At 38.1% G+C, this 27285-nt stretch overlaps 1 protein-coding gene across 1 annotated transcript in view; it reads right to left on the bottom strand.

Moving 5' to 3' along the window:
- LOC140228653 (disks large homolog 5-like) overlaps window positions 1–27039 on the bottom strand; it is a 104953-nt gene extending 77914 nt beyond the window's left edge. Inside the window, exon 1 of the mRNA XM_072308904.1 lies at window positions 26298–27039. Within this exon, the coding sequence (XP_072165005.1) occupies window positions 26298–26589 (292 nt within the window). The 5' untranslated portion in view covers window positions 26590–27039. The remainder of the gene's footprint in view (window positions 1–26297) is intronic.
- Between the last annotated feature and the right edge of the window lie 246 nt (window positions 27040–27285).

Below are 27285 nucleotides of genomic sequence, written 5' to 3'. Positions count from 1 at the left end.
ATTTTGCCTACAGGTGTACAGTATGTACTATGCTATCATACAATATGACAGTATAAAAATATGTATTTTTTTTTTACATTTTTTTTTATTCAGTCATATATCTAAATCATTCAGGATACTGGGAACACAATATACAGTATGCCCTGGAGAATACCAAGAAAGGGAAGACTTTTTCATCTCTCCTTCCCATGAACAGACACAGTTGGATCTCAGAATTCAACCATTGCTAAAGAGCCATACATGAATGCTTCACCAGAAAGTAACAATAGGAAATAGCAGATTCTTATCTCTGAAACTTCTGTCTCTACACTGTCTTGGCTGTAATCGCATGCTTTTAGAGTTTATTGAAGCGCTGTCGGGTTGCTTCTGCTCACCTGAACGAGTTCTCAGCACACTCTGCTTGACAATGCTCAACCGTATCCTCCCCGCCATCTTCCTTGATGGAAGAAGAACAGTCGCAATGCGGACGCTGTCTTCCTTTCAACCCTGCCACTGTCACCTGATACGCGGCATGTCATGTGACTAAATCACTGTGTCGTGTGGGCTAATTAGGTATCACACTTTCGCCCTCCCGTCAAAGCGGGGACGACTCCAGCCGTGGTTGAGTCACAATAACCCCTGTTCCCACATTGACAGAGCCTGTCGAGGAGCCCTATTTATAGTGTCGATTCTGAAATTTACAAAACTTTGCCTTTCCACCTTCAGCTGTCCATGTGGTGTTGCGAGGAAGCAGCTCGCCCTGGGAGCACAAGCTGTGCATTTCTTGGCACGGCTAACAGAACGGCTATGGCTACCCCGGGGATCGCCGCGAAAGCCATGTCAGGAGTGATTGCTTCAGAAGCCTGGTTAGTGAGGTTGTCTTTCCATATGAATATAGTCTCGGAGATTAAATCCAACCTGCGCAAAGGCTGGAACAGTTGTTAGGGTTACTCTGGCACGCTACATCAACCAATGTTATCCTTTACCCCAACATGAATTGCTCATACCATGTGACCTTTGCCAGATCTGATCCAGGCAGCATCAAACTTGTATTTCTTACAGCATCAAGTAATGATCAGTTTCTTTTCTTTCTTTCTTTTTTCATCCATTCATTTCCTCCCTAGTTTGACAATGTGGCATTTAACTGTGGAAATCATTCTGTCTTGTGTTTCTTCAGTATATTTTGGTCCTGCTTAGAAACACAAGAATTTAATTTGGATATGCCACATACATACAGGAAATTGATATAAATTCATAGTCATACAAGATACAAATTGCAAATGACCTTGATATTCTGTTAAAAGTAGCTGAGAAGTAACATAATTGAACTGAGTTGAATTAATTAAATATATTCCTTTTTGATAAATGTTTGCACTAAAATACTTACATTTTTACTATAAGTTTCTAGACTCCCCTCAAGGATCAACTTTCTAATTACAATGACCTAACCTTTTTCAGTAACCCTATGTATCCTGTCCTATTCCACTTCCAGTCCCATCCCTTCTTCTAGCCATCTCCTTCAGGAGATTACCACATTAACAAGTACACATGGCTGGTAGACAAATTTACTGCCAGTGATACTTTGGCATCCTAACAGCAACAACATACTCCTGTAATGCATCCATGTGACTGGTAGCTACAGGAGGCAGTCTATTTGATTTCACATCCTATCCAACTTATCCAGGACAGCTAGTCTCTGTTTCAGATACCACAAATTCTCTACATGTGGTATCTCGCTATTAGTCTCTGAACAAGGCTGGAAAAGTTCAAGAAAAGATGAATTATACAGACAATCTGTACAGACATCATGGTACATACTTTCCTGGAATGTCTTACAGCACCTAAATACCTGGTACACCGAATCCTCAACTCTATATTCAAAACAGCATCTCGCATACACTGGAAGTAATAGACACTGGTGTAAGTCGTTTCTCTGTCGAGAGTGTCATATTATCAGGTCACTGTACATGATCTGTGTTTATATGGAAATGAATATTACTCTGCACTCCTCCCCTGCTTCAGGGAAGCCGAGTTCAATCAGGCAGCTAGGGTTACTCCGTGCTCAAATGTGAAATTACAGTGTAAATTACACTATTTCAAGCACTGGCAAGCCGACACTTCACACCAGTTTCAAGCACAAGGTTAACTGAATAACACTTACTAATTTTCCGGGCAGGTTCTCTCCTGCCAAGTGAAATCAGATCAACTCTGGCTGGGTGTTACCAGTCAGTCCTCTTCCTGACACTTTGTTCTGTCTGCCTACTTCAGCAGTAAACTGGAACTGTCAACTTTCTGTTCATATAATACTTTCTGAAAGATTGCCTTTATTTTTTTTCATGGTAATTAAACCACTTTTGAATGAAATTCACAACCATGAAATCAAGCAGCGTATACAAACTTGTACATTTAGAAGGGGAAATCTAGGACACGATGAAGAAGAAGAAGAAGAAAAAAGATCACTCCTCTATGCAACATCAATGTAAAACTGTAAAATTTCCCGGTCTACCATCATAACCTCCCTCCCAATATTTTTTCTCTTTCAAATTATATGTGGCTGCATTCATGTACACACTAAACACAAACAATCAATCAATGCATGTATGAAAACTTTTTTGTTTTGTTTGTTTGTTTTAGTTAAAAATGTACAGATCACAATTCTTGCAACTGGGGGTTTTCTGCCTTTATCATACTCCATGACTCAGCAAAACTGAAGTCCAATGAAGGTTACTGCTTTTGAGTCCTTGCCTGCGTCATCTGAAATAATGCTATCGATCGAGTACAGATGATTCACAACGCACATTTACACTGAATACACAAAATGTCCAAAATCTATGGGGATGTTACATTTTGGGTTTACCTTCTGGGTTGGGTCACGACATTCACACAAATCCAGAGAGGAGAAAAACATTATGAAAATTAGAAACTGTGTGCATACATGTTTAGAAATACACTTGCAGTACGCAAACTGAGGGCCCGGGATATCCACGACTTACAGTTTTCATTTTCCTATTCAGTAATATTAGAAGAGGATGTTCATATGCAATGAATGATTATTGTTACTTTGCGTTGTTTGAGATGCTACTTTGTCATTAAAAAATTTAAAAGATGCAGCACATTTCATTTTGATGGTGTGACAGTGGTTTTCTCTATCCTCACTAGATTGTGCCCCATCTGGTAAAATGGGAAGACATGCTACATGGATATAAATATCCACACATTCAATTTCAGCATCATCTGAGATCCAGAGACATCACCTACAATGTACTTGTATAACGCAAAGCTTCCAAAGATAGCTAACAAAACTGACTTGAAAGCAAAAATACAAGGGTCCTCCACAGCACATTGAGATCATTATGTCGTGGAAAAGGCACATCAATTTTGCATGGCTGCAAATGAGCAGCCAGTGCACAGCTGCCGTGATGGAAACACTCAATGTCCATCATTATCCCACCACGGGGTTCACCCCGGCAACGGCTCGTTTCCTGGTGTTAAGTGCGACATCAACTTGAGGGAGACAGTAGGAAGAAGTGGCGGAAGATGCCTCGACAGTTTTCTCCCGGAACGAATCTCATCATCCCACACCAGGGACAAATCCTGGAAACTGAATTATCTGCCTTAAAAATGAGCCAAGACACACTAGATACAACTGTAGAGTATTGGTGGGACAGAAGATGGTGATGGAAAACTACTTACAATATTGCACATTCACGTCACCAAGTATTCTTGGTTCAATATTCAGTAAAAATCAAGTTACAACAATTGTATCAATTGATTTGTGTTTTTCCTAACGTCACAACATTTGTCTCCATGTTATCTCCTGATAGCTGTTGATGTAGGCCTATGTGTATTACTACATACATTCTGATAATATTATCTATATCATCTCAATACATTGTGGGAACTGTACAGTACAAATTTTTTGAACTTTGTAGAAATTATGTGGTAACAGGCTGTAGTTTTATATAATACATATAAATACAGTAGCTTTCTCATATTCAACTACAATATGATAGTAAAAAAAACAAGAAAATGGTATCAACAGCATCTTTCACAAATTAATTTCAAACATTTTGACATCCTAATATTCATAGTTTATACTACAGTAGGCCTATACTGGTTCAGGTAGTTCGCTAATTCTTCATCATGAAATATTATGCCAGAATTTTAATTGTTAATACTGAGTCACAATAGACAGTTTGGGTATTAAAACCGCTGATTACATGGTATGATACATATCTGCTTGCAAATTGGAGGGTTTCCAACACTGAATGTACCATTGACATCACTTATTTTGAAAGACTCCAGATTGACAAGAACTTCATGTTTTCAATGCCTGATGTTTTATAACAGTTTGACATGAAAATTGCTGGAAAAAAAAAATCTTTAAAGAACATTGCAGCAGCACTGGAAAACAAAGTTGGAAATGTGCCCATTGCCACCCTACTACTTGGTGGTTTGGTTACCACCAAGCAGAATCTTTAATCCGAGCAGGTGACGTGGCAACCCAATCTCCCCCAACTTAAAAATCAGTTCTATAACAACAAGAAAAACATTGCTTGCCCACTGCACTTGGCACACTTTTCTCTGGCAGGTCTGTGATATGCCAGACTATTGATCACTTCCATTAGGGCAAATATCCAATAACAGATGCATGTCCACTCATTTTGGAGCTGGGCCACATACGAGTGGAAATAAAAACCGGGCCTGCAGCTTGCTTTCAGTCACTAGACATAGGAAATATTTGTTGGTACCCAAAGACAGATATAATATGAATAAATTGTGTTTGCTTGGGAGGGGGAGGGCAGAGGGGGAGGGAAGAGAAGATGGAGACAGGAGTAAAAAGGAAATGATATCTGGTGCTCTAAATGCAAAATAAAAATTACCGGTTTCCTCCTGAACTGGGCTCAGCTGTATTTGACAGGTTCCCGATAAGCGGCAAAACTGTTCCGTCCTCATGGAACAAACACATGTCACAGATGGGATACTTCTCATTAGTACATCCTCACACAACTAGAAATGTATAATGGCAAACATCATATTGAGGAAATTGAAGACTGGTACTAGAGTAATAGTACCAATAGTGATTTTTTGGTTGATTTGTTGTTGTTGTTGTTGTTGTTGGTTTTGTATTCTTTAAAGGCAAACATGAGGATCATATAAGCTTGCCGAACCCTGGATCGTAGTATAAAACTTTGGGCACACCCTTAAATGAATGGAGGTTTTATCGTATTGGAGCATGCAAGCAGCAATCCCTGCCACAGCTTCCAGCAGCGTTATGAGAGTAGCAATTGTTTTGGTTACACTACATTAATTTGATGGTGACTTGGTTAATTGAAGAGGATTTAGAGGTATAATCCTACAATCAAAACATGGCGTAACGGATGCACTATAATTTTCCAACACATATCAATTCAACAGGATTTTAACAACAGGATTTCATAATGATGTTTAATTCTTGAAAAAGAGATAGCTCTTCAATGTACATCAGTGACAGGAAAAGTTGCATTTTTTTTTTAGTCACATACCGCTATTCAATTCTATTTGGTATCTTGAGGTGAGATACATTGTAAATCTGGTAGGCCTATAGGCCTATATTTACTGAATACACTGTTATTTTCACGTACAGATATTTTCGTGAATGAGGAGGTCACAGACATTTTCGCGAGATGTTGTTTTCACGAATTGAAAGAGGCCTACATAAGCGCACTACTACCTTAGGGTATGGTGACATTTCCGCGTGTTGTTAAATTTGTGGTCCAACTGTGATTCGCAAGTAGTACTAAAGCATTACAGTCAGATATAGCGTATATTGCATAAGTCCATGAAATTGATTAAATCGTAACTGCACACTCAAGTAAGCAGCCCAAACCGTTCTGCTCAAGACAGACAGAGTGGGAAAGAGGATGGGGAAAATGGACATGGCCCACACAATGCCAAAGTGCATTTGAAGCAATACGTCCTTGCTCTCAGACACACAGTCTACACATGGACGCCAATATCAATAATGCATACTGTACATCTATCAAGCAATGGCTATGGTAATCCTCCTGGTCAAAAACTTGACTTTTCCAGGATTGCTCCTACTGCAATAACACACTGCCTTCTCCCTGTGATGACAGTCACAATTTTCTCAGTGCTGGTTTTCCTTTGGATGCACAGATACTGTATACAATGTACGCCATGTATTTTGTGAGTCTAATTTTTTGTGAATTAGGACTTCCCAACAAGTCGTGAGTGGTTAAAAATCACGATTATGGAGTACAGCGCTAAATGGAGAAATTATGTATGCATGCGCTTTACATTCATGTCAGGATCAGAGTAATATTTTTGCTTGTTTTTGAATTTGAAAACAGCACCCGACTTGTGAAAATAAAAACCTTGCGAAATATTTGGTGTAGGCCTATACAGTATAAGAACAAAGTCTCCTGGCATTTTGTGAAAGGCATCATGGGTGAAAGGACAAAATAGTTTATATGCTATGGGCATGTTCAAAGTGGCTTCTGGATGCATTATGCTCTCTCAACAAGTTGATAGTATGCAGTTTTCGCAACACACAATTTCTTTTTTTTTAATGTGTTTTATTGGAATAAAAAACAAATCAATACATACATGAACAAGTAAATAAGAACAATCATCGGGAAAAAGAGAGAGAAAAAAAAAGAGGAAAAAAGAAAGGAAAAAAGCAGCACTACCCATGCAATAGCAAATAGTTCTAGATGTGCTTTAAAAGCAGTCACTTTGTCTCATACTGGATATTATCTATGTATAACAAATATGATACGATATATATTCTTAAAGAAAATTAAAAGTAGATAACACAAAATAAGATTTCTGAAAGTGGGTCACATGTTTCACTTTATTGCACATTAAGAAAAAATATACGACTAATCATGTCAAGTTCATTTAGATCAGAGCGCTGGAGCTTTGATCAGTTGAAATATAGAGAGAGACTGTCAAATCTCACAGATTCTGAGCTGTTTTGTTGCAAAAGTGCAGAGAGCAAATGAGTAGGATCAACTGGCAACAGACAATCTTGGTGTATATAAGAATAAATGAGCTTTGACCCCTGCAATGCCCCAGGCTTCAAAGTTTAGTGATTACTGATGGTCAACAGCAAAACACCTGCACAGTGTTCCATATCTGAATGTACAGCAACACTTGCCATGCCCATGTCATATGACCACTTCGCTTACAGCATGTGTCATACCTTCCAATACTGAGAACAGGTGAATTTTTACCAAGGTTGTGACTTGTACACTTGCAGGGTTTATCTATCAAAGCCAAAATCACTGTATTTAAATGTACTGGTTGCATTGATCTATTCTTTCTTCTTTATCTTTATTTTTTTAATTCAATTATCTATTTATTTATTTTTTTTTTTTTTTTTTTTTGGGGGGGGGGGGGGGAGATGTATTGATCCACCTCTCATTCTTGGCTCATCCACACTTGGACACACACAAAAAAAATGCCTATAGCAATTCACGAAAATTTCATGCCATGAAAAAAGGCTGTTGGCTCGAATTTGCAAAAATGTAATGATGTGAAAATATCTTGCTCTACAGTACCTGGGAACTGCAAATCACACACCAAGCACATGTATCCGTGCAACACATCCATCAGGCATCACTGAGCATTTTATCTACGTCCACCGTAAGTGATTTGGGCAAATTTGATCTCAGTCGTCAAACCACGTCATTTGATTTTTATCCTTCCCTCCCCATTCCCCCCCCCCCCCACAAAAAAGTGCTTCTACTTAAACAATAATTCCAATTTACAATGGTAAGTCAAGATTTCATTAATCCAATCCTGTCCCTCCTGCTAAAAAAACAACAACAAACAAACAAACAAACAAACAAACAAACAAACAACAACAACAACAACAACAACCAACAAAAAAGCTATGGCACCCTGATCCAGATCTCAACTGGTTGAGGCCAACGGTTGACATAAAACCCCCTCATTACCTACAAATAGGTTGACCCTCCTCCCCATAGGCTTGGTGCACTGGAGAGATCAAGTGCTAAGGCCACCAGCAGTCATGAAAAAATCAGTAAAGGTCATTGCAATAATATGAAAACACTCTCAATCAACACGTCCACTCCATCGCCTGATAGGGCACTATCCCCACAGCTCCCTCCTTGTGTCGCTAGGGCACGTAACCAGTTCAAAGATAACACTTGATCATATTTCCCTCTCGCGCATTAAGTCATTTGATACTTCATCAGATCTGGCCTTCCCATAAACTCTACCTGAAGATACTCTGTGACAGATTAGGATACGGATTCGGCATGGCCGTGAAGTGGGGCTGCCCTGGTCTACATTCTACTTGCTTTACAGTGTGGATTCTGATGTTCATTTTCATCCTCACTAATCGCTTCAAACATACTGAGCCACTGCACCACAACAGCTTCCAGATACTGACACTTTTATATAAATGCTGCAGTCATAAAAGTAATATTTGTTTTACCTACTTTGCATTTGGAATCAAATTACACACTCTTCCCACTTGACAGACTCCATTCTATGTAGAAGGCCCTCAGAAGAAGAATTAAATATGAAATATATCATAAGAAATGCAAAAACATATAATTGTTCCACCTGTTCATAACTTTATAAGTGCTGTCCACAACATTATATTTCATAGGACAAAACTATTTTTACTAATTGTTTCGCTAGCTCATCACAAATACTGATTACAAACTATTCACTTAAAATCTTATTTTTAGACAGAAACTTCAAGTGGCATCAGAGTGTATATTAAGAAAACTACAGCACTTATCCATCTCTCCCATCCCCCCCCCCCAAAGAAAAAACAGAAACAAATTTTGTTTGCCTCCACTGAAAAATCTTATCAGGAGAACCGGGACAAAGTTCTCAATGTCAAAGTCTAGATCAGATTCTATGTGTCTGCGTCCCCTGAGGAGACTTACAATGCATTTCTGAATAAAAGCAATTACGTGTAATGCAAAGGGCAAACACAATCATGTTCAATGTCACTTCAAAGAAAGGGGAAAAAATGCATCTACAGCAAATTAGACCAGGGACCTGTTTCATAAAGCTGTTCTAAAGTTACGAACAACTTACGAGAGACTGGTGATCAGTTCTGATGTGCTATACTTATCAGAATTTCAATAATTCAGCACAAGAACTGATCACCAGTTGTTCGTAAGTCGTTCGTAACTGTACGAACAGCTTTATGAAACACCCCCAGAACTGTTACAGTCCTGAAGTGATGTAGTAAGGCAACGCTGCACACCAGTTGACACTGGTCAGACAGTCGCTGACCAGCAAAAATCATGGTTGGATCAGTAACTTTTTTCAGGAATGGACCAGTAAAAAATTGGAAAAACTGGGTACCTACTGGTTTGACAGACAGATCAGGCCAGTAGAAAAAATGGGTTAGTGTGCAGCCCTGAGTAGGGCAAAATTGTGTATTTTCCTATGGCCAGCCAGTTTCCATCTCACGAAAAGAAATCTTCAGATGTTGGTGAAGTAATTATTTTAAACTGCTATTTGAACCAGAAAGATCTATTGCAACTGATTGACAGATTGCCCTACATCGACGTAAATAAAAAAAAAAAAAAGATCTAGTACAATATGCATGTTCTATTTACCGACACCACATGAGCTGGCGAAGACTTCAAAAGGCTTTGTTGTACAGAGAACAGAGTGTTGTATACCTAGAATGTTTGATAGAATACTTTAGTAAGCTCTATTAGTACAACTAGCATCTCTGCTGCATACAATGCTTATAACATTGGAAAGTGCTGAAGTACATCCAGAGACAGGTCATGAAGGAGTAGCCTTTGTTAGGTAGGAATCATGATCAGCTGTTCTAAAGCATTTACTCGACCTTAATTGATCACTCAAATAAAAGTAGTATTGCTTTGCTCATTTTGATGCACTATTCCCAAACAAAAATACTGAAATACCCAATTATGCAGACAACATTGACAGAACATTTCATATCCTACAAGATGGAAAAGAAATGCCCTGTATTCTAATGAAAGTGAGTTAGTCGTCACCAAATGTTTTCTCTCCTGTATTGTATAGTTTGCAGCAATTCATCACTCTTTGAAAGACAAAAAGAGAAAGTATGTACAACTTTGTGAAATGCAATGCAGTCTACACTAGTAGGCCTACATGTTTCAACATAAATTTATATATTCAATGATAAATTCTGCTTCGTAAGTACAACCCTTCCACAAGTACAGGTGTAACTAATGCTTTCCAGGTTTACCTCATGAATTCTTGATAAATTCAGAGAGGAAAAAACAGTTTTCTTCCCCAGCATGACAGTCATTAGAGCAGCAGTTTGTGAAAAATTTTCCCCAGGCTGACTGGCCTGGAAGCACTTTACCATCCATTACCGCTCTCTCAAAAGTGTGTTGACAATCAATCGTCTCTGCCATTTGAACTTCGCACTCCAGATACACTCATACAATTGTATAAAAATGTATTGAGGGCTCATGTCATTAAAGCTTTCATTTTCAATAGATAAAAAAAAAAACTTGCCCCACACCCTTTTCTTGGTTTCCCTACGCCATGCTGTGTACTGAATACTCAAGAGGCCAATCCATTAGTCGTCGTTGTTGTTGTTGTTTTCCCAACAACTTCAGCTAGATTCGCCAAGCCCCAATCCAGAAACTTTCCCAATAATATGCAAACACCTGCTCGGAGGGAGAAAATTTATCAATGAAACTATTGAACTTATCACAGTGAACATTGCACCAACACACAACACTGTTGACATTGCCTGCACATGAACGTGCAGGGATAAAATCTGGAGGCCTACCTAGCATAGAGCGCGCAGCAAGATTGTGCCTGCGACAAAGCGCTCCAGATGTGTGCACTTGCGTGCAGCACACTTGGGCGCAACACATTTGCACGTAGACAAACGTGGGGAAGGACAAACTATTAATGCTTTGTCTGTTACTCTGCCCTCCTTGAGCAGCCTTGAGTACAAAATGAAGAATTAGGGAGTATGCAAACAATCCTAATTTGTTCTTTGGTTGCCAGCTCCCCTTTTCCCTGTCGCATTTATGTTTACATTGACATACACACACTGTACATGATAACATACAGAGATACTGGACAATTTCTACTGTACATTTTCCCTTTTCGTCATAATTGTTATCATCTTCCAACTTCATCACATAACAAGCAGATATAACTGAAGCCATCAAAAGTTGTCTCATTTGTGTTTTGCTACTGTTTTATTTCGTCTCTGAAATACAGAATAGCATATAAAATAGGATATCCCGGGAAATGGACTTGTTTCTGTCACCAAATGCGAACAACAATTTTCCCTTTGCGTGTAATTTACATTGGGTATATTCATAATTTGCCATTACATTGCTATGCCATCATTCATATTGCAAAAATGGTACATACAATGAACTACTTTTACAGTGGTTGTTTCTATCCTAAACTCACATTTTAGAACTATTACACAAGTATGAACCTAATTTCAGGTTTCTAACATTTTTTTTTTTTTTTTGTGAGATAATGAGAAAACTCTTATGAAATATGAAAGAGCATGTAATTCTATGAGGAATTCAATGTTTAATTGATGAAAATTGGCTTTGAAATGGCTGAGATATCCCAAAAAGAGCGATTCTAATAAAGTGTGGGACCTACACTTTACTCCGATCACTTTGTTTTACTTTGTTTTTAGATGTTTCAGTCATTCCAAACCTGATTTTCATCAAATAAACTTTGAATTCCTCTTAAAATGGTATGCTCTGTACTATATCATGTAAGTGTTTTCTTGGTATCTCGCAAAGTTAAAAGCCCAATTCTCATCTCCACCAATACTGTACCATCCCTTTAATGTTGGGGTTTTGTTTCATCTGCAAATGGTAAATTATGCCTTTAAAATCATGACGCATTATTAAACTCTATCTTCAAACTACAATAGTTTTGTAGATTTTTCTCAGCAATAGTTACGTGCTGGAAAAACAGATATCAAGTTAAGTTCTGAAAATTTCTATTGTGAAGTGACAATGTTTTAGCCATGATGAAAAAGGAAAAATTAGATGTGGTTACCCCTCAGATGTTTTGCAGTGTCTGCTACACAGTATACTCAGCATCAAAACTGCACAAGTGAACACCAAAAATACGACCCTGCTTGACCTCCATGTATTCCTCGTGGGTGTGCAAAATCACATCATTCATTTGCATGTAGAGTACGACCAGCGTATGGACCAGACTACTAGTGACGAAATGTTGACAGTTATTTGCAATAGGGAGAATTTGGTAAAACACCGACCAGGAGATGGTGTTGGGAGCCTGGCTACATAAAATGTAACAAAGCCTTGGCGGCACTCCAACGGAAAATACCATTCCTGAGCAAAGGCAATTAATATGACACTCAGCTAACACTGTAAGGGGAGGAAGTTGGAAGTTTCATTCATATAAGATGCACTTTTTTACCTATTAGACTTTTGTCACGTTTTCCAGTAGGGCTTATGTGAACAGATGCCCTCACTGACAAGTCTTCTCATTTTTGCGACAACAGACTATGTCAACTTGATATAACACACAGTGCTCATTAATGTTCCTTTGAGACTATGTTTCAAATTCTTGTGTAACATACTGCATATCGAAGACTGGTTGTGAATTTAGCTTACCGTGAGCTTTATATTGTCTCTACACCTATCATGTTTCCACAAGTATGCTTTTACAGCATACCAAGGAGTACACACATAAAGAAAAAAAGACATATTTTGGGGGTGTTTTTTTTGAACGAAAGTGATGTCTTAACCAGCAACCATCAGGCTAGCTTCCCTAATAGTCAGGAAAAGATTTTATCACAGTTATCTTCTTTTTGTGAACACACATTTTGGCAAAGGTTTTTTTTTTTTCCCCTTCTCTTTTTGTTCAAAAGTCAGTGGAGGAGTAAAGAATAAAGTTTTGGTAACTTTACAATTCACAAAGTTCTCCCAACCCAATCATCATAAACTTTTTATGAACGCCCACACAGCAAACACGACCACACAAATAGGTATAGGTAATCATATGTGTGCAAAAGGAAGTGAGATACACTCCACTTACACCACTCCACAGGGAATACCATAAGAGTTGGACATGGCACTCACTGGAACATTCACCTCTAACCACCCCAACCACCCCCCCCCCCCCAAAAAAAGTCATGTCTTACAAGTTTTGTCAGTCACAGTATCCTTGGCATATATCATAAGTCTTCCATAAAACATAATTGTCATAAAAATGTGGGAAAAAAAGAATATCGTACATGACAAACTGAAAAAAAAATATGCTTCCAACATAAAGAGTCACATGACCACAAAAGTTTGCCGACATCCATATTGAATGCTGCGTCACATGGTGTACTCACCTTGAAATAGTAAGAGCTTTCTTTATCTTCCTTATTGTTTAAAAATGTTCAAGCTTTGTGAACTTGCTGCTTTTGTTTCATAACATCCATACAATATGGATCTCTTATGGTAAAAAGTTTCCTTTCAAATATATGATAAAACATGCTGAAAACGGATGTGGTATGCTACACAGTGAATGAATTGTTGACATAGCCACTAAGTCAAAGCAGATGATGTACAAACAGCCCAGTGAGCTAGTCAAAGAGCTCCAGTTTGCTTAGTAACCACAGGAAATAGAAAACTGCTTGACTTGCTGCTCATTAATTTCTTCAAGTTTTTCACTGCATGAATACTTTTGTGACATTCTCACTGTCAATGTAGTACAGTACATTGAATAAACTTCTCATAGAAAAAAAAAAAATCTGTACAGCACATGGTAATTGTCATGCTAACACTCGTATCTCATTTAATATTAAATCTTTGCCAGAGTTAAACTGTTGAAAGGTAAATTTAATACTGTAATAGCCTTCAGTTCCAATGATTCTATAATACCACACTGCCATGTGACTTTTAGAGGTCAGACAGAGTAAAGTAACGACTCTGATATGAATACTGAGAAGTCTTTTTCATAAATCATAGCACTCTGCACGTCATAAAAGCTCATGTACTGGAGGCGGTAAAAAATTCAAGCTTCTGCTTCTTCAGATCACCAGTCATTGGTACACTCTAAAAGTTTCCTAAAATGTTTTTTTTTTAAATTGTTGTTGTTGTTGTTGTTATTATTATCATTATTATTATTATTGTTATTATCATTGGTATTATTATTATTATTATTATTATCATTAATTATTATTATTATTATTATTATTATTATTATTATTATTATTATTATTATCATTAATTATTATTATTATTATCATTATTATCATTATCATTATTGTTATTATTATTATTATTATTATTATTATTATTATTATTATTATTATTATTATTATTATTATTATTATTATTATTATTATATCATTGTCATTTTGGACTAGCAGCATAAATGCAACTTCTAATCAAATTACCTTCCCTCTGCACCACTTAATTTCTTACTCTAAACTAATAGTTCAGGTGATTTTTAGAAATCTATGACTTACCTAGTACTTATATGTGAACACACCTATTTTTTTTTTTATCCTAACTAAAATTACCCTGCAAAACAGAATCAACTATTATTTTATGTATACAAGCTGACTCACCACTTAAACATATTGGGAAACTTGCTTTTGTCCCAGACCTACGCTGAAAACCGGATGAGGGGTTCTGCTTGGAGGTGGAGACAGTAACCTTTGGCCCAAACATCACAATAAGATGTCAAAGTCTCCCGACTACAATTTTATATCATTCTGAATGATAAGAGCCACTACAAGATGAACTGGTTTCCACATGTAATAGGCCTATATTCTACGTCGTTGAAACATTTGTTGTATACATTCTATGATGTATGAACTTTGACATGAGATTTCCTGCATGTGTTTTGTTGTGTTAATGTCTACAATGGCCAATGAATAGCATTTTACTTGACTACCGTAAAGTTCCGTGTATAAGACGCACCCCTACTTTTGGACCTAAAATATAAAAAAAAAATAAAAAAATACACGCAAATTTCCACGCAAATATTGTGTGTCATCAGCTCAAAATTTCTCTAGAATGCAGCATGTATTTGGTCAATTTTTTGTTTCCTTTTAAACTTTCTTTTCAAGGTATTCATCGGACATCGGCAAAATATGGAAGACGCAAAATGTGAGACTTGTCTCGGTACTCACTTGCTATTGTTTTGCCTTTCTATCGTGGGGGTACAAGGGTATGGTATCATCAAAGATCGTACTCAGAGTGTACAGTACGATCTTTGCTATCATACTCGCATATTGGCACGTGTCAGACTGGAAGCACAATGTTAGAGGGATTGTACGCCGAGACGTACGGTGCGTACGGTACACTCACTGTTGTTTCGCCTCGGATTACCAGTAACACATGTGTCTCTTGTACCATGCTTGTATGTAGTGCTAGCCTTTTGCAATAAGGCAGCTCGCTATCAGCACACGCACACAGACAGCAATGTAATGGACTTGCACACGCAGCGCGCAACGGGCAAGCTTGCTCCGATCCGATCGCTGTGTGCACGCGAGTCCATTGCGAGAGCCTCAGCTACCTTTGCAAAAGGCTATGTGAAGAGCAAACAAACGCCATAGATATGCATACTATAGCATGCTTGGCACATCGTTCACATTTTACGGTGACATTAAGTCGATCCTACTCCATATTTTACAGCTTTTGTCTATGGCCAGATTGATACTAGTACATCAATAAGTTTTACGGTATCGGTAATTTAGTAATGATACCTGTAAAACGCGTATTTACAGCTACTAGGTTGGCTGATGGTAGCTTGGTAGACCGATATACATCGGTAAGTTTTAGTGATACATTGTGTATTTACAGCTGTTGTCTATGGCCAGATTGATACATCGTTACTACACGAGGCCAATGTAAGTTTATCCCGTATTTACAGCTGTTGTGTGTGTCCAGATTGAGACATCGCTCGTTTATCCGTACGTTTTAAAGATTGCTTACACTCCGGATGTCGATGGGCGTAAATGGCCCCAAGTTGACTTTATAAAATTGGGTGTACGTGACAGATTTTTTTCCGTGATTTGACTGTACCCGTGTATAAGACGCACCCCCGATTTTTCATATTTTCCAACGGAAAAAAAGTGTGTCTTATACACGGAACTTTACGGTAATAGGGCTACATGAAAGGACATGAATGTAATAGTAATAGCAATGAGTGCACTGAATGCAAACACATATCAAACTTGCTCTCTGGAAAGAAAATTCCAGATCTCTCTAAAGATAATAAAAAGTTTTGGTACCTAAAAAATTTCCTTGTCTTAGTTTGTGTTTCAGGTTAAAGTACCTTTCATATAGCTAACACTGTGAGACTTACTCGCCCCAAAGTGCTCTCATGTCTTAGTAATCATGCAATTAACTGCGACCAGCAGCCCCATACGCATAGCGACCAGCAGTCCCATACGCATAGCGTAATCGGGCTTCGCATTGTAGCATTCAGGATCATGACAGATTTAGTATCGCGGGATAAATGTTAACTTAAAATCCCAAAAATTCTTCAATTTGAAGACTTACCAATTAAGGTGAAGTATTGAAAACAGGCTTTGGGCAACGTTTGGTTCTGCCTATAGTCCCTTTCTGTTCGAATTGATGACTGAATGTGACTAAGCCGAGAGGACCTTGGGAGAGCTACTGTACATACACCATGTACACTGAATACTACAGCCAGTGCATGCGAACACATCACATGCGCACAAATTTCAAATCCCATATCAACGGATAAGATGTTTGTGTGCGCATGCGCTGGCCGTAGTAGTCAGTGTATGCATCGGTCCATGGTGTATGTAGCTCTCCCAAGGTCCTCTCGACCGAGTCACATTCAGTCATCAATTCGAAAAGAAAGGGACTATTGGCAGAACCAAACGTTATTCGAAGCCTGTTTTCAATACTTCAACTTAATTGGTAAGTCTTCAAATCGAAGAAATTTTGGGATTTTAAATTGACATTTACCCGCGATACTAATTCTGTCATGATCCTGAATGTTACAACGCTAAGCCCCATTACGCTATGCGTATGGGGCTGCTGGTCGCAGTTAGCTATGCGTACAATGGGCTGCACGCTGCTGGTCGCAGTTAGCTATGCGTACAATGGGCTGCACGCTGCTGGTCGCAGTCAGTGGTTTCGTACAATATTTATCGACGCTGTACGGTGACGGCTCTGGTACGAAACCATTATTGCATGATTACTAAGACATGAGAGCACTTTGGGGCGAGTAATTCTCACAGACATCGTACTTTAACATGAAACACAAACCAAGACAAGGAAATTCAGGGAAACTTTTGAGGTACCAAAACTTTTTAATATCTTTAAAGAAAGAACAGAAATAAAGAGTAAAATATCTTATTGAGACTGGGGCATTATTGTGTTTGAACCAAAAAAAAAAAAATGCAAATTTCAATATTTTGTGTTCAAACTACAAGGAAGTTGTGGGGCAATGACATCAGCACCTCACTCATTTGCATAATATATATATTCATATTGACTGTTCATGAACTTTCACCGGAGTGTACATGAAGGAATGGAGGCATTCTGATGCTGGCTTTCGTCCTCTTGCTATTACGCTCAAAGTGGGTCACGTCTAAATCTTCAGACTGCAGCTGGCCTCATTTTTGCATAGCATACTTGTCGGGTGTGGCTGCAGAGAAAAATGAGCTTTTGATGCTCCAGCCCTTGAACCTTGCATCTTGGGGTCAGGTCAAGCTTTTTGAACCCCTTGATTCTTCTCACACAAATATGACTGTCCCAGAGATAAACAGTACAGCCTTAAATGTGTGTGTGTGTTTTTTTTTTTTGTACACTGTCTGTCTCATGTATTAGCAGTTTTGTGTGTCACGCCCAAATTGCAGTGAATTACGGTTTCACCTGTAAACATGTTTCCCTCACCGCCTCCACCTGTGGCACAGGTCTGTTGGACATCTGGGCCCGATTTCATAAAAGATGATACAATCGGAACTCTTGGTAGAATAGCAACTTCCCATAGCAACAGCCAATCAGATGGTGGACTCTTGTCGTTACCATGACAATTGCCATTCCAGCAAGAGTTGCTATCATAGCAACTTTTTAATGAAATAGAGCCCAGATGTGTTTGATAGCCCCATCAATCAATGTATGGAAATCATAGACTACTCACTGAATTCAAATTCAATTTCATAACTTCATATAAAAATGTTGATAATATTGATGCTTCAAAAGACCATCCTTTCTTTTTCTCCTTTTCGTTAGACAAAAATCATTTGTAATACACATCAGATGATATTCAAATATTTCAAAATGAGAAAATCTATTGCATATTTTGTAATAGCTCACCATTACTTTGTCAACTGCTCATTATCTTGATTCTCACTTTTAATTTAAGATGAAGCAATCTACTCAGTTTGGTCTATTTTATTACTGGACCAAACAGTACGGTCTGAAGAGTTAGATATGTACACTTATCAATTGATAAGTAAAAAAGGTGTGTAAGCCTAGAAATTTAGCAAGTTACCACTTTCTTGAACCAGCTACATAGTTCATGTTTAGAAGACTTTTTTTCTGATTCTAAATACACTAAAAACACTTTATGAGAAACTCTAATGCCACCAGTCTTTCTTACGCTGAAAACATTCCGGATTTCACAGACATTTTATAGGGAACTGATGTGATAAAATGCCAAGTGTTGCGAAGCAATGGCATTGTGTGACCAAAAAAACAAACAAACAAACAACTTGCAATTACTAGACAAAAAGTAATTATGTAGGCCTACTGCCTACTCCACCATCCATCCTGACTGGAGTTTGCTATTTAACATCCATGCCTGTGCATAACACCAGTTCCTGCTATATCAGGAAAATCATGCAACAACAACAAAAATATAGCATAGTTTTTATGGCTGATACAGGCAAGGTTTCAGAAGATTCACAAATCACCTACTATTATTGGATAATTAAGACAAGGCTGATACACATAATAAAACCTGTCTGCAACTTACATGTAGGGCCTATACCTTGGAACTTGATGACAGCAACATCCCCATAGAATAAGAAATGATCATGTACAGCAAGATTATTACTAAATTGCTTGTGAAATATATTTCTCACATTTTTAAACTACAATCTCAATGCATATATATGACATCCTCTTTTTCCAGATAGATTGCCTTTATAACATGAACTACATTTTTATAAAGAAACAGGGACATTTTTTGTTTAAAAAATTGGCACAAGAGGTCCAAAGACAACAGAGCAAGAGAGAGCGTCACTTCGGAAGTAGACATTTACCACGCACCAATTGACTCTCTCATCACCAATAAACCTATCTAATGGGATAACCTCTGAGGCACATCTGAGAACTAAAGTGGAAGCTGATAAAAATGCTCACAAACGTTTACTTTCAAAGCAATATTTGTTGTTGTTTTTCTTTTCCAGGGGCACAGGATACAAGAGGAATGACATTGACATAACTATGTACAATCAAACAGACATGTATTCTTTGAGAACAAGCAAACGTCTCCCCTTGGAAAATTATTTATGAAGTTGTTTAAACATGCAATGAAGTCATTTACTGAACATGCAAACATTTTCTTTTCTTGCTTGTTTGTATGGATTTTTTTTTTTTGTACAGTCTATGGCCACAAATGCAAAAGTACTTCATATCATTTTCATTAAAAAAAAAATACCATCACTGAGTCTGACTTTTGCTACTGGAATATAACTAACTACTTATTCCTCCTTGAGCACAGTAAATAACATGTGATAATTCACAATGTGCAGTTTTTAAAACACTTGAAGTTAATCCTAACTAAACAGGATTTTATCAACATAATGGCTGATGAACAACTAGAAATGTCGCTATGGCGACTGATGCCTCCGCCATAATGCATGATTCTCCTAATAGGCGTATAGTACAATGTCTTCACAATGTGTGATCCATGACAGTTTCACATAACTGGCAAAATATTGAAATGACAGGTTTGTCAGAAATGTCTTGAACTGAGTTTGCTATAATTTTCTAAGAGTGCAGGTACACATATTTGGGGAATTTTGGGAAAGTTTATGCAATGAGTAATTTCCAAGGTACAAAGAAAGAGTGTGATGACGGTACAAAATAGATTTTTTTTTTTTTTTTTTTTTTTTGGGGGGGGGGGGGCATTGAAACCTGGCCTTTGACCCTTAACCTTTGACCTTCTGGCTGGAAATTTCCCGGAGAATCTCCATTAGGTAATGCATGTATTAAGTTTTGAAACTAATAATGCAAGCATTGCATATACTAGTATATGAGGGAAATAGTAAAATTTTGAGGAGTTGACCTTGACCTTTGACCCCTGACTATTGACCCATGACCCCTAAATTCCCTAGATAATCCCTGCCAGACAGTACATGCATATGTACCAAGTTCCACGAAGATACATTGAAGCATTTGAGAGAAAAGTAATATTGCAACATTTTCACCTAACCTTTGACCTTTTGACCTTTGACCTTATGACATGAAACTCTCTCTGGAGAATCTTTACGCAGTAGTACATGTCCACACCAAGTTTCAAGAAAATACCTTCGGGCATTGCATAGATATGGGGGAAATTGCAACATTTGTAGCATTTGACCTTGACCTTTTGACCTTTGACCTCTTGCCAATGTCACTAAGATCTACTCAACTAATTGTCCCATCATACATCATCCTTGGACCAAGTTTGGTGAAAGCTGCTTCATCCAGTTTTGAGTTATCACGTAAACAGATAAATTTTAGGATTTGACCTTGATCTTTGACCTTTGACCTCTGTCCGATTTCACTGAAAAACTAATCAAGTAATTGTCCCATCATACATCATCCTCCAACAATGTCTGGTGAAATTTGCTCCATCCAGTCTTGAGTTATCACGTAAACGGATACAATTTCATGATTTGACCTTGACCTTTGACCTTTGACCTTCAGCCGATTTCACCCAAAATCTAATCAAATAATTGCCCCATCACACTTCATACTTGGACCAAGTTTGGTAAAATTCCAGGAAATATTACTCAAGTTATCGCGTAAACGAAAGCGGACGGACGTACGGACGGACGTACGTACAGACGTACGGAGTACGGACGTACGGACGGACGGACAACCCGAAAACATAATGCCTCCGGCACCACTTCGTGGCGGAGGCATAATGAAGGTTCCTGAATGAATCGATAACAAACCAACCCAAGGTTTTCTTAAATGTCTTGCAATAAGTCAGGCAAGTCGATTTTTTAGTACCATAACTGACAACTACATGCACACAAACTGAATGTACAAAAGAGCTGTCCCTGTTGTGGCTTACTTACTTCCAATTCAACTATGTTACAGAAAGGATTTCATAACAGAGAATCTTGAACGACATGAAGAGTATCCTGCCTACATTTGTAGGAATGAACAGGACTTGATGCTACAATGTGGGTATACTGTACCACTAAAATCCATTACCCCTGTTCTGGTGCATGGAATCTCACATGCAAGAAAAAGTGTGTAGGCCTAATGGTATTGTTATCATGCCATGTATAGTGTATGTGAGCTCTTTATCAATAGTCACTATTTACACATTTACTGCACCAGTATCCTCTAATTATTCATATGGCAACTGGGGAAGGTATAGAATGGTGTCTATCATTCTACTGATTATATCACAACAGAGTACAGTCAATACAAGTGCTCATGTATCATGACATTCTGCAGAACAATAATCGAAGCTGCCTTGTCCGAGTATTTATACTGTACGGCCTGACCCACAGGCATGACAACTGCACAACATACACATGGTACAGGTATCACATCTGATCTCCTAGTTATATTGTGCGTCCATTACAGAAGGGGAAAGATTGCATAGTGTGACCACGGACCAGACCAGAGCTGGCGGTCCTGTGAACAGGCTCACAACAGCATGTCAAGATCAATCACATCTCCCAGAGTCATCTTGCGGTCAGAGCGTGTCATTAGCATGGCGGGTTCTCAGGGGTTTGGTGAGGGGCACGGCCAGCTTTTCCCTTTTAATAGCACCATCCTCATGCTTCAACAACTGGAGTTAAAGTGCAACTGAGATGGGGAGATACACCACAGTGCTACGGAACTGAACTTGTGCATAGATATGCTTACCTATTCCTTCAGCCCTCTCTGTTTACCGGTACTACTTCAGATTCGATGACATGAATATAAGTAACAACATGCAGCACTATCCCTGAGAACATACACTAAAGGTTACGACGAACTCGGTCACTACTTAAAATAATACTGGAGGGCCACTGGCTGAAAAGCACTTAATTGAATGGTACACACTCCAATCAACACCAAATACCATGCATGGGACTATGCATGTCTTGCAAGTTTGTTTTTTCTAGATAGTCAAAGGAAATGCATGTTCATACTGGTACATGTACATTCCTTGACAAGTTCACAACAGTTTTTTCAAGTCACCTGGGTTAATGTTTAGCATAAAGCTACCGGTAGTTGTTGTTTCCTTTCTTTAGTATTTAGCCTAATACCTGGTAGATACCCTGCTCAGGTTGTAAGACAGTATTTGTACATTGTACAGTTAATAAATCAGTAAAGTAACAAAAATAATAATAATAATAATAAATAAATAATCTGTAACAAGTGTCAAAATATTGTTAAATGCAACAGAATAAGAAAAAAGTATGAGAATCTGGAGAATGTCAGGATAATCTAAGTCTATGCAAGAAATGTAACGAAATTATTTTTTTGCAAATAGTTCCTTACTTCGATCATTATATTCACTCAGTCATAGAAAAAAAAAAAGAAGTAAAAGGCTAATTGAAAGACCTTGATGGTTTATAGTACAATTTGCATCAGTATGGCAGTCCCTATGCCAATGAGCAAAATAAACAGAAAAGAAAAGGTACAGAACTTGAAACCAAGTTTTTAAAGCCCGCCAATTACTGTATCAGTGACAAGTTATTACTGGTACTTCCTCCATCAAGCTCACATAAACTTGATATGTTTCTCTTTTCTGTTTCTTCACAATTGTCCTCTTGAATGAAAATACTGCAAAGCTAAAAATACAATTACAAAATTGAATCTGCTTCTCTGAGGAAAAGAAGGAATCAAGAGACAGGTCAACAATGAGTTGCAAAATCTGGTGATCTGCCAAGAAAACATATTTTGCTGTTTGATTTAAATAGGTGTTGATATAGTATATATGATCCCAGGACAGGACCACAATCATCTTGAGAGGCTATTTCCTCCACTTTGATCTGGGCTTCCTGTAAGGATTGCTGCTGATCAGCGATAGCCTTTTTGTCAGGACACAAACACTGCTGCCTGTTTATAAACAAAGGACAAAAATAGACCTGAGCATGCTGTCCATCTTACGGATATTCCCTACAGCCTTTCCCTTATGATCTTCCAACCCCGTTACCCAACCCCCCCCCCTTCCCTCAAAAACTTTTTGGAACAGAAACACAGTCTTCTACACTTAGCTGAACTGTCTTGTTAGTCTGCTTCGGGAAGTTTGAACTATGAATGGTCGTGTGCTTCTTGCCAAACAAGTTTAGGGAAGCCTGCAGCTATTGCAGTACGATAAACATGAACATAATTGTTTGTATCTGGACTGTAATATCAGAAGAGAGTTACACAAAATTATCAGTATGCAAATCAGTGGTCAGTGGTCAGAGGAACTTATTCAGAGGAAGTACAGTCATGTCTTGTGATAAAGAGTTCCGATAAAGACCAATGAATTTCAGCAAAGACAGTAAGGAACCAAATCATTATCACAAAATCTCACTTCATATGACAACATTAAAATGAATTTGTTTTAAGTTGATTCATCTACTCACACGACTTGTTCAATCCTTTGATTATCAGAAACTTGCAAAACTGGTAAGGTCACTTTGCACAATCTTCCTTAGATGGTTAACCATGAATTATTTTGTCCAGAATTTAAACCAGGATCAGCTCCTGCTTCAAAAATACAAGCCACGGAAGCTTGCTCAAGATGAACCATCAAAAATGTTTTCCTAGTATTTAAGCAATGTATGGCAACTACAATAGTTGTATTTCAACTGTCACAGATTTGTTGCTCGAATTTTCAAACACATCTTTTAATGACAGCAATCTAATGATCTGGTAAATCTCTCACCCTGAACACCTGGTAACTTCAAGTTCAATCGTTGAATTACTTGAAAATAGTGGCAGCCTATTGTACTCAAATTCCTATGATTTCAAATCCAGTGTTAAACTGCCAGTGCCACATAATTTTGCATGAAAACTATCTCTGTTATTACATTATGCCTCATACACCTGGCCAAGCTTTCATAAAATCCGCAGGGGACCTAAATATTGGATAGCTCATTGCCAGTTTTCACGAGATCCATATCATGTATTGAGTAAGTGGCCATTTTTTATGCCAGTTGTATGAGCAATACACCACAACAGCTGATAACATACAACTGTCCACTATCACGCAACTTTTGAATTAAACTGCATCTCTTGGACACACTTCTCATTGCTCCACTATAATTTTCAGGATCACAAAACTGCATACAGTACTAATGAAATCTACATTTGCAAAAAGCTCCTACAAATATAGGCATTGCATACTTTACATTAATCAAATCAGTTGTCTTAACAGAAGTTGGTCATTCCACATACAGACTAGCTTGACATTTAGCTTTCCCCTTGTCAACGAAGTATTTTGTTTCACGATACAAGCTTGAGGTAGCATGGGAGTTCACACCTGCACAAGATGACATTTATAGAGGAGATTTACACCTTTTTGGAAAAATTAAAGAAAAGTGATTATCCCACATCACCAACTGCTTCCCTTGTTTAATTAATACAGTTGTATGTCCCCAAACTCAATATGAGATTGTTACTAGCATGCTTTTTTCCTTCTTTCACATCCTTCATTTCTCAATCATCATGACTTGTAACAGTAAAATTTACATCAACCTCTAGGAGAAAAAAAAATGATCTTGAAATGCCACAATTTGTGACTGCTTTATGGTTTCAGACCATTCTGACCTTCTACAGAGAATTAAAAATGTATTTAGTGTGAACATAATTTGTACCATTCAAAAGACAGCTGTCCACTGTACCATGACACTGGACTGATCAATAACATGTCCACTTAACAATTAACCTGTTGAGGACAAGTCCCAAGTATAATTGGGCAAGCATCTATGGGAAATGCATGTTGTAGCAATATCAGCCCATCCTTAACAGATTATGGGAACAAACGATTTGTAGTTAAACACCCCTCCAGTGTTTTCCATGTGTAACTTCAGTACATTGTGGTCATTGCCGTCCTTAGAAATATCTACTGTATGTAAGTTTTTTTTTTTCATTCATGTTTTAATGATACAATAGCTCATGAATTAAAAAGACTTCAAAAACATCAAAGACTTCAAAAACATACATGTCAATGATAAAATGATACATAAAAATTATCTGTTGTGTGAAAACAAGTTGCTACAAAGCTTACATATTTCTCGTTGTGACTACATGCACTGCATCGCCACACATGTTGACTGTTTTCACATTCGCTTAAAAATGTGAATTCACAATACATGTACTTTCAACTTCAATTTCATACACAGTCCCTGTAAGAAAAATATGAATTGCAGTGACTGATTAACCCACCTCAGGACACAATTCACACTGTAAATCAATCATCATCAGCAACACTCCATGTCTTGAAAGGTCTCTTCTCCAAAATAGAAAGTACTTTAAAATTCACCTGTGAGGGCTTCCACCCCCATGAATTTACTTTAGCATTGGATAATTTTTGAAATGCATGAAAAGCAGACTAATTTATATTTCTGTGCAGATAATTCATTGAGACCCCTCTTCAAAATAGAATTAACAATTTGATAATGCGAATGATAAATGTAACATCTGTGATCAGCACTGATTTTCATCTTTTGAGATTGTATGATCTTAAACTCCTTATTTTTTCAGTGTTGGCAGCTTTCACATATTTAATACATTCGCTGTCCCCTTTTGAGCGTCCTTGAACCTTGATGAGATAATCCCTGAAACAACTGGGATGGGATGTGCTGTGACAGTAGGTGATGGTGCAGTCAATATTTTATAGCATACAATGTATTTACATGTAGATGTACAGTAAAAATAGTGTTAGTGATGTGCACACTAAAAAAGCTTCCATCAATTCATAGCCACATTCATGGAAATATTTATGACATTCCTTCTAAATTTCTGTCTTCATTTTGCACTATTCACAGGTGATGTTGGCACCCAGCTCTCTTAATCATTATGCACAGTCACTTCTTTTTTCTTTCTTTTTTCAATTTTCATTCAATGTAAGCCATCTTTCATCCATACACTATACAAAATGTTTACCTGTCGTTTCACGATCACGGCCAATGCACATGACAGTCAGCAGATGGGGATAAGTTTTCTCCAATGCAAGGCACAAGTAAGTGAAGGCATTCTTTCCCTTTCCAGGCAGTATCTCAAGCAGTCTCAGAACCCTGGCTTCTGAAGAAGGCAACAACTTTATCTCTGTAGTCTCTGCTAACGTGATGATTTCATTCAGCATGGGGAACAGGCGTTCCACTGCTACCGACTTGGCGAACGTCTCCCTATTACGCCGCAACAGGGCAACATGTTTTTCATCCATGGTGGAGTCCATTTGTGCTGTCCACGTTTTCACTCAATTAGATTGTCATCGCAGAGGATATACAGCTGACTGTCTCCAATGAATGATGGCGAGCAATGGTTTAAGTAATGGAAATAAACACCTCTCATCAAAACAGCTGATCGCGCGGCGGCCATTTTGGAAGCCAACACCGACACACAGACTGAGCTAGCGAGCTGGTGATAACGGAAGACTGGCCCAACAGTATCGCTATGCCGCCGCGGAGAGCGCCAATGCATGGACACTGGTATCAATACCCGCATCAGAAAATAGAGACAAACATACGGACTTTTTTCAAATCCATTCAATCGGAAAGCACTACATGCTACCTGAAATTTAACTGTTCACTTCTCCTGGCTGTCAGTCCCCTTCCATGACAGAAGTTTTTACACCTAGGGCGCTCCGTGATGAAATTAATCCGTAAAGTACAAGTTCTCTTACTCCACTTTGGTTCGCCTACCAGTCACCCTCGCCTCTACCACCACAGTTTACACGGGTTGAGAGCGCGGATGTCAATCAAGCATGATGTCATCGTCATTATAAAAAGAGCGCAGGGGGATCACTGACGGATCTCTATGTAAGCTTTTTGTCTCGCCCCGCCTTCGTGTACAACTCGGGTTCGAGCTGCTTGTTATAGTAGGGTCCACAAAGTTAGGTTCGCCCGAAAAATGATTAAATCTACTCTTTATA

Source organism: Diadema setosum, chromosome 5 (assembly GCF_964275005.1).
Source record: "Diadema setosum chromosome 5, eeDiaSeto1, whole genome shotgun sequence".
In the NCBI taxonomy this organism is placed as follows: Eukaryota; Metazoa; Echinodermata; class Echinoidea; order Diadematoida; family Diadematidae; genus Diadema; species Diadema setosum.
The sequence above is the reverse complement of the archived record's forward strand: the minus strand, read 5'-3'. Positions and strand labels throughout refer to the sequence as shown.